At 46.0% G+C, this 8,441-nt stretch overlaps 1 protein-coding gene across 8 annotated transcripts in view; it reads right to left on the bottom strand.

Annotated features, from left to right (window-relative positions):
- Positions 1-201: 201 nt before the first annotated feature.
- LOC109936948 (arf-GAP domain and FG repeat-containing protein 1-like) overlaps positions 202-8,441 on the bottom strand; it is a 75,140-nt gene continuing 66,900 nt past the window's right edge. For 2 of the 8 annotated variants that reach the window (XM_048620093.1, XM_048620099.1), the window contains 4 exons: positions 8,203-8,286; positions 5,008-5,262; positions 4,160-4,254; positions 202-1,745 (listed from right to left, as the gene is read on the bottom strand). In XM_048620093.1, the coding sequence (XP_048476050.1) occupies positions 1,686-1,745; positions 4,160-4,254; positions 5,008-5,262; positions 8,203-8,286 (494 nt within the window). In that variant the 3' untranslated portion in view covers positions 202-1,685. The other 6 variants (XM_048620092.1, XM_048620098.1, XM_048620097.1 and 3 more) reach the window with 4 other exon arrangements.

Raw genomic sequence — 8,441 nt, 5'->3', positions numbered from 1 at the left:
TTTCACCAACAGTTGGGGAGAATCACTTCCAGCTCTGCCAAGAGATTGCTCGCATCAATCAGCACTTACATGGGGAGGGGATAGCTAATTTTTGAAGTGAAGCGGTATCTGAATGGGTCACCATTTTTATCATATCTTCCCAAGGTGTGTGTGCAAGTGCGAGTTGTCGAACCCAAATCAAGAGGATTATTGCATCATGCATTGATAGATGAACAAAATATATATTTTGAATGAACGGTAGAATGCAGCAGAATTGGTGTAACAGTTTTTAAAAAATTAAAAGACACAGAAACAAGCCCGAGATACCAACAGAGCAGCTCGTCAAACAGTAACAAGGGGATGGGCCAACTCCGGATCCGATCATCACCAAATTTGTTTTATTCTACAGCAGTCTTTGGAATGGAAAGGCATCTTCCGAGATGGAAAAAACAAAAATTGATCGGGTGGAGGAGAAGGTCCGTCGCAAGAAAGTGGGAGGACTGCAAGTGGACCTTATAAAGCACTGCAAAGTGGGGCGGAGGAGGAGGATGTGGCAAGTTGGGAAGGACAAAATGAGGAGAGTTTGTTTGCAATTCCGAGCTGGAAGCTAAAATGGTACACGCTCTGAATTTTAAAATAAGGAGTTCAGTAATCTGTTCCCTTGGTGAACAACAATCGTCACAGCCTGTGCAGATGGTGGAGTGTTTGTGACAGTGATAGCCTCCGGCAACATGTAGACAACAGATTCTCCCCGCAGCTCTGCGCTGGTCACAAGCTCCCTCCTCACCGTCGTGGGCTGGGTTCAATGGCAGTCAGAAATTAAAAACATCGTCACTCTAATAAAAGGGTCCATGTCCAAAGATTCTACAAACACCAAGAGGATCCACACCGTTCTCCGCCAGCCCTACGACAGCACACTCTTGAAACGGCTCTTGAAGTCAAACACAAACAGGATCCAGCAGGAGAGGGTACAACCCCCCGTGATCTGGCATCTGCCTATTTCAATGCTGACCACCCCACCTTGCCAAGTCTGTCCCATTTTCCCCAATAAATTTCCCACATGCTGGTCTGTGCCCCTAAGGTTGTTTGAAACTGTACTCCAGGGGCAGCAAATATCCACTTTCTTCCATCCCTCCCACACTTCCCAAAACCCCTCTGGAACTGATATACTGAGTCATATGCAAAATAAGAGGATTATACACCCCGGCCCCAAGGCTCCCCCAGTACAAACCCCGTCAGCACAAAAGTCTTGCCCTCCCTACTCACCAACTTACCTGAAAGAGTTTAGACAACATGGCTTTCAGCTGAATCGAAGGATTCCCTCATCTCGAGATATACCCTCCACTTTCTACTTCCCACCCACCCCTCGCAAAATCCCAGCCCCAAAGACCAACACTGTATGAATGAGACTCAAGCTTTTTTAAATGCTGAGTTTCCTCCACGACCCCCCTCCCCTGTCTTCCCCAAGCTGTGTCCAGAGTATCCCACCCATCCTCACCACAATATAGCTTGCATTGTTATTTGGTTGCTAATACACACAAGAACTACAATATTGCAGTGCCTCAGCGGCCCCACCCCACTCCCTCCCTCCCCTGAAGTATAGAAATGTGTGTACTGGCATTAAGTATGTTACAGCTGTTGGTCGACTCCTGTGGTTTAAGGCGAATTTTTTTGGAAGAGCCACATGCTGGAAGTATTGCAGATCACTATAAGAAGGGGTTGGTAGATGTGCTTCCTGCTGCAAACTGTCCAGGCGGGGTTCCAGTCTTCACAGGAGCAAGAGAGAGATAAAGAGAAAGAGAGAGACAGTGAGAGTGTTCAAGAAAGCGATAGTGAGTGAGCGAGTGAGCAAGGTAGCAGCAGAATGAGGGAGCAGGGGCGCAGGAGCATGAGAGCAAAACCAAGGAAGAGCAAATGCATGACAGTGAATGGATGGGAGTGGGAATGAGTGTACAAGAGCAAGAATGGGAACAAGAGCATGAAAGAGATGGCGAAAGTGGGCAAAAGAAGGCAGGCAAGCAAGCATAATGACAGACAGCGTGACAGAGAGACCGAGCGCAATACAGAGAGCACGCAGCATAGAGAGGCAGTGCAATAGAGATAGCAAACGCACAACAGACAGACACATAGTGAGAGAGAGATATAATGACAAATATAAAAAGTGACAGATATAGAGTGACACACATATAACAAGTAACAGATGGAGAATGAGTGAAAGTGAGATGGAAAGTGAGAATCAAAGAGGGGGAGAGGGTGGATAGGGAGGGAGAGAGGAAAAACATATGATTAAACTTTAGATTATCAGTGACAGTTCTATATTCAGCTACCCACTCCATGCCTTTCTCTTTTCTAATTCTTGCCAGGGAGGAGCCCAGCACTCACTAATACCTCACCATTACCATGCCCAAATGGCCAGTCTTCACTGGTGCCTATTTGATCACAGAACGTAACGCAGCTGAACTTGTTCTCATCATCATGACTGCTTAAATATCAAGCCTGTGGTTAGGGAAACTTCATTCTGTTCCTGGTCGCTGTGGCCAGGTTTCCTTTTAAAGGAACAAAAACAGAAGTTGCTGGAAACGCTCAGCAAGTCTGGCAGCATCTGCGAAGAAAAGTCAAAAGTTAACGTTGAGTCCAGTGACCCCTCCTTTTAAAGGAAGACTACGTACCTCACCTCTAGTTGCATTTCACCATAAAATGGATCACCTGCTCATAACCAATTCTCCAAATTCTAATGTTCTCTCAGTTTACGAGGAAAGCTGGATAAATATACGAGGGAGAAGGGAATAGAAAGATATACTGATCGGATGAGATGAAGATGGGTGGAGACTAGCATGGAGTAGAAAGGCCGATTGGCCTGGTACTAAAGGGGAAAAACTCCACAATTAGGAAATAAAACTCATTAAAACAGTTTAATTCCACCTAACATATATAGATTTTGATAGCATTGATTCTGTCAAATCCTGAGAGGCTACTTTCCCCCCCACCCAGGGCTGGAAAATCTAGTATATGGGGACACACACTAAGGGGTTGGTCATTTTGGAATGAATAGGAGAAGAAATTTCTGCAGTCAATGGGGTTGTGATCTTTGGAACTTCGGAGAGTTACGGATACTCAGTTATTGATTATAGTCAAGACTGAGATCAATCATTGTTTAAATATTCAAGCGGGAAAGAGTAGAAACAGAAGATCTAAATTGACTGTACTGAATGGTGATGGAGGATTAAGAGGCTGAAGGCCTATTGTAGTTCTTCTTTCCAAAGCTCTAACCGCCGGTGGCCTGTTGTCATGCCTGGATCAGCCCACCTTCCCACTCCTCACTCCGCAGACCAGGCTTCTCAAATTGGGGATAGCATCCCACATAGGGCACAAACTCTGAGGTAGCAATGGTGCTGTCTCTCTCTGACTGAGTTACAGCAGCTGCTTCGTCCCACCCCCATCATGGGCAGAGAGTTCCAGATCATTCTCATTCACTGCAGAAGAATTTCAAACTTACACACAATGCCACATCAGTTGCCCAAAACCTGAAGTCTGTGTCTCCTTCCTCCTTGCATCAGCTGACGGGAGCTTTCCTTTGTCCGCCTTTATCCAAACCTCTCATTATCTCACATACCTCGGTCAAATCTTCCCTCAAACTCCTTCTCTCCAGGCAGAATGAGCCCAACTTCTTCAACCCAACCTCGTCACTAAAACCTCTCTCATCCCTGGAACCAACTGGACACATTTCACATCCTTTGCATAGTGTGGGGACCACAACTGGACACAGACTTGAGTTTGGACATAGATGCATTTTTATCTTGCTCTGTAAAAGGGTGAACAGGAGGTGGCTCACCTCCTTGCAACAGCGTAACAAGCAAGCAATTCACAACAGGTTCAATCATATTGCGAGAGACCAGTTTGACACGAGTCAGACTGAGTAGGTGTGGCAGGGGCATTTGGTGAACCAGCTTCACAAAGAATCCTGATCCTGACATTTTTCACACACCACCTTTTGTTCCTGCTTCATATTGCCCTGAGCCCCAAAATCAAACCTTGTGGCTCCACAGAATTGAATTCAGAACATGCCAGCTTGCAGCTACTTAATCCAATCCTGTTAAAGTGTGCTTTCACTCACTAGTATCCCAGGTTTACATTACAGCTCATCATCTCTCCCTTTGAAAGAAGTCAGTGTGGCACATACCATAAATGGGTTGCTGGGCACTCCACCTCCTTGTATCAATGGACCCATGATTCGCGGCATTGCTTTCGACTGCCCAAAGGCACCAAACCCAGCACCTTCACACACAAGAAACAAGCAGAAAATCATAAAATCGACAACCACAAAAACTTAAAAATTGTGTTTCTTTTCATTCAGAGGACAAAACATGGAATAATATGTTAAATTTTATTGAAAAGTAAAGTGTGTTTTGGAAGTTTTTCCTCTTTCACTCATCTGGACAAATGCAGGAATGCCACATTTTAAACTATTACAAGAATTAATTGTACAGGAGGAAAGGGGATTGACGGCTCGGTGAATTGATTCTGCGGCTGAGGCATTGACATGGAGAAAAGCACAAACTCCCTTAGCTCTCAGGTCATTATAAAAAAGGGGTGGGGTGAGACTTTGATTCCCTTTCAAATGAAAACATGGTTTCCAACATACCCCATGTCTGGTTTAAATTTTAAGGTACTATCCTGTTGTAATGGAATCCCCCCTCCACTGACCTCCTCTCCTGCCTGTCGGGGAAAACAGTTTCCCTCGGTCATGCCCATCAAGTCTTTTCATTATGTTAAATTCCTTGATTAGGTCAAACCTTAATCTCTATACTTGATAGAAAACCAGTCGATTCCACTTGACTATGAACTGTTCAATGCAGCTTGAGTAGAGTACCCAGAGGAGAAGTTTGAGAGTTAGCTACACATGTTTTGTCCCCCACCCACCGTGGTCATTTAATCCTTGGGAGACCCAACCAGTGCCACAACCCTCACCAAACCCTATGCATCATGGACAATTTACTAGCTTAGCTTTTCTACCGTGATAGTCTTTACCATTTTGTTGCTGAGCAAAACTTTGCTGCTGCAGGAATGACTGCTGCTGGGCAAAAGCCTGTTGCTGCTGTTGCTGCTGCTGTTGTTGCTGTTGGTTGTAGCCTTGCTGCTGTGGAAATGCCGGTTGCTGAGTGAAGACATGCTGCTGCTGCTGCTGCGGTTGCTGCTGCGAGAAAGGATGCTGTGGGAATCCTGCAAATCCCCCTGGGACTGAGGCAGCTCCGTATCCTGCCGGTACTCCGCTGTACATCGGAGCTGAATTAGAAGAAAATGCACATTACTGCAGAGATTGCTGCTTTCCATTGCCTTCCCCAACCAGCTCAGTAACACATTGAGGTTGGGTGCAAATTGCAAGCATTTTTAAAGAAAACTTATTGTGGGAGAATTTCATAAATGTCTTCCTACAGCCAGCCACACTGCACTCCTCATGGACCCACTGACAGTGCTGTGCATGGTGTGCTGAGCACTGAAGCTCCACTTTTGGAAGAGTCACGACTCTCAAAGCACAAGAAGAGTGGAGGAATCCACTGACTGCTGTAAGCCTTCACCCAAAAGTGGAGGGCCACCCTGACCTCCTCACAGTCCCTCTGAATTGGCATTCAATCCTCCAGCTTCCTCAAACACTCAACCACAACAGAGGATGCTACACTCACACATCAAACAGAGTCAACAGCTGCCTTTTTATGGCACTCGGCGAACATGCAAAAACCTAAATCTAACTAAGGGCCTGTCATGGTGTTGGTATAGGCTCTGTCCTGGTGCCAAGTTTAAGTGTTATTGAAGCTGCATTCATCCAGGCAAGTAGGAAGTTATCCCTCATGTTCATAGTTTGTCCACCATGGTCGGAGTCATACCTGACACATAAGAAGATGGTCGTGGTTGTGGGAGGTCAATCATCTCAGCTCCAGGACATCTCTGCAGGAGTTCCGCACGATAGTGTCCTAGGCCCAACCATCTTCAGCTGCTTCATGGCTGACCTTCCCTCCATCATAAGGTCAGGAGTGGGGATGTACACCAATAATTGCAGAATATTCAGCACCATTCGTGACTCCTCAGATACTGAAGCAGTCAGTGCTCAAATGCAACAAGATCTGGACAATATCCAGGCTTGGGCTGACAAATGGTAAGTTACATTCACACCACACAAACACCAGGCTATGACCATCACCAATAAGAGACAATCTAACCACCGCCCCTTGACATTCAATCGTGTTACTATCATTGAATCCCTCACTATCAACATCCTAGGAGTTACCATTGACCAGAAACTCAACTGGACTCACCACATGAACAGAGTGGTTACAAGAACAGGTCAGAGGCTAGGAATACTGTGGCAACTAACTCACCCCGACTCCTCAAAGCCTGTCCACCATCTACAAGGCACAAGTCAGGAGTGTGATAGAATACTCCCCACTTGCCTGGATGAGTGCAGCCCCAACAACACTCAAGAAGCTTGACACCATCCAGGACAAAGCAGCTCGCTTGATTGGCACTACATCCACAAGCATCTACCACCAAAGCTCAGTAGCAGCAGTGTGTAGTATCTACAAGATGCACTGCAGGAATTCACCGAAGATTCTCAGACAGCACCATCCAAACCCACTGCCACTTCCATCTAGAAGGACAAGGGCAGCAGACATATGGAAACACCACCACCTCCAAGTTCCCCTCCAATCCACTCACCATCCTGGCTTGGAAATATATTGCTGTTCCTTCACTGGTTCAAAATGCTGGAATTCCCTCCCTAATGGCATTGTGGGTCAACCCACAGCAGGTGGACTGCAGTGGTTCAAGAAGTCAGCTCACCACCACTTTCTCAAAGGCAACTAGGGATGGATAAGAAATGCTGGCCAGCCACCGATGCCCACATCCCACAAATGAATTTTAAAAATCTACAAGCCAAGTCAGGAGTGTGACGGAATACTCTCCACTTGCCTGGATGAGCGCAGCTCCAATAACATTGAAGAAGTCTGACACTATCCAGGGCAAAGCAGCCCGCTTGATTGGTATCTCTCACAAAAATTCACTTCCTGCACCACCACCGCTCAGCAGTAGCAGTGTGTATTATCAACAAGATGCACTGCAGAAATTCACCAAGGCTCCTTCAACAGCACCTTCTAAACCCATGACCACTTCAACATAGAAGGACAAGGGCAGCAGATGCGTGGAAATATCATCATCCGCAAGCTCTCACCAAGGTCACTCCCCATCCTGCTTTGAAAATATATTGCTGTACTTTCAGCATCACTGGTCAAAATCCTGGAACACCTTCCGTAAAAGCATTGTGGGGTTTATCCTCACCCTTCTTCAGTTGTTCAAGACCTTGAACCCTGACACTTTCTCCACAGCAATTAGGGATGAGCAATAAACGCTGGCAACATCATTGACACACAAAGTCCACAAAAGAATTAAAAAGAAAATATTCTGAGATGCTCGACGTGCAGGAGAAGCAATAATTGCCTGAGGTAATGTGGAGAATTTACCAGAAACTCCTAACAGAACATAATTATGACTGTATATACTGCAGCATGGGCGCAACATCCACCAGTATTATTGTTGGGTCAATACGCAATCCATCAACACCTCTCAACATTTCCCTGTTGAAATCTGACCACACTGACCAAGCTTTGGTCACCTGTCCAAATTTCACCTCATTTCGGAATGTTGCTATAGCCCACCTTAGGATACTTTGCTACACTGAAGGTGCTATATTATTGCAGTGGTTGTTTTGGCAATATCACTGAACAGCCTCTTCACACAGCGAGATACATAAACCTCAGGCAGCATACAGAGTGTGTGACATTCACTGAATGTTCAGTGTGGACAAGACTACTTTAAAAAGCTCGATTAGAAATCTGACCATTTTGCCATCTTCTGTTAGGTTAGCTGATCCCAGGCTGCAGGCATCACCTCCCCGGAGTCAAGGGGTAAGTGACAGCTGTGGGAAACAGGGAGCATCTTCCTGACTGTTGCCCAGTACACCTCTTTGGTCAAGTGTGCATCGGATTGACTGAGTCAGTGCAGGAAAAGACAGATATTTCCACAAAGGGTTGGCAGGCAGCCAAGGAAGAGGTGACCTGGGAATAATCTGTAAACTCGGGAGTCAGGGAACAATTGGAGAACATGAGAAAACCAAACGTTAGCGCTATTTTCCACCAAGAAAGAAAAAGATACAGAGAAGGTCCAAAGACTCACCTGGTGCCATTCCGTTGGTCTGGAAGGGGTTGGTAGAAGCAGCTTGCGGTGTGGCAGTAGGAGCAGCAAACGGATTACTGAAAGCTAAAATGCAGGATAGAGAGAGCAAAAGGTGGAGGTGGGGGGGGGGCGTGGAGGAGAGAGAGAGAGAGAGAGAGATAGATAGAGAGAGAGAGAGATAGATAGAGAGATAGATAGAGAGAGAGAGAGATAGATAGAGAGAGAGAGAGAGAGAGAGA

Source organism: Rhincodon typus, chromosome 45 (genome assembly GCF_021869965.1).
Source record: "Rhincodon typus isolate 14 chromosome 45, sRhiTyp1.1, whole genome shotgun sequence".
In the NCBI taxonomy this organism is placed as follows: domain Eukaryota; kingdom Metazoa; phylum Chordata; class Chondrichthyes; order Orectolobiformes; family Rhincodontidae; genus Rhincodon; species Rhincodon typus.
The sequence above is the reverse complement of the archived record's forward strand: the minus strand, read 5'-3'. Positions and strand labels throughout refer to the sequence as shown.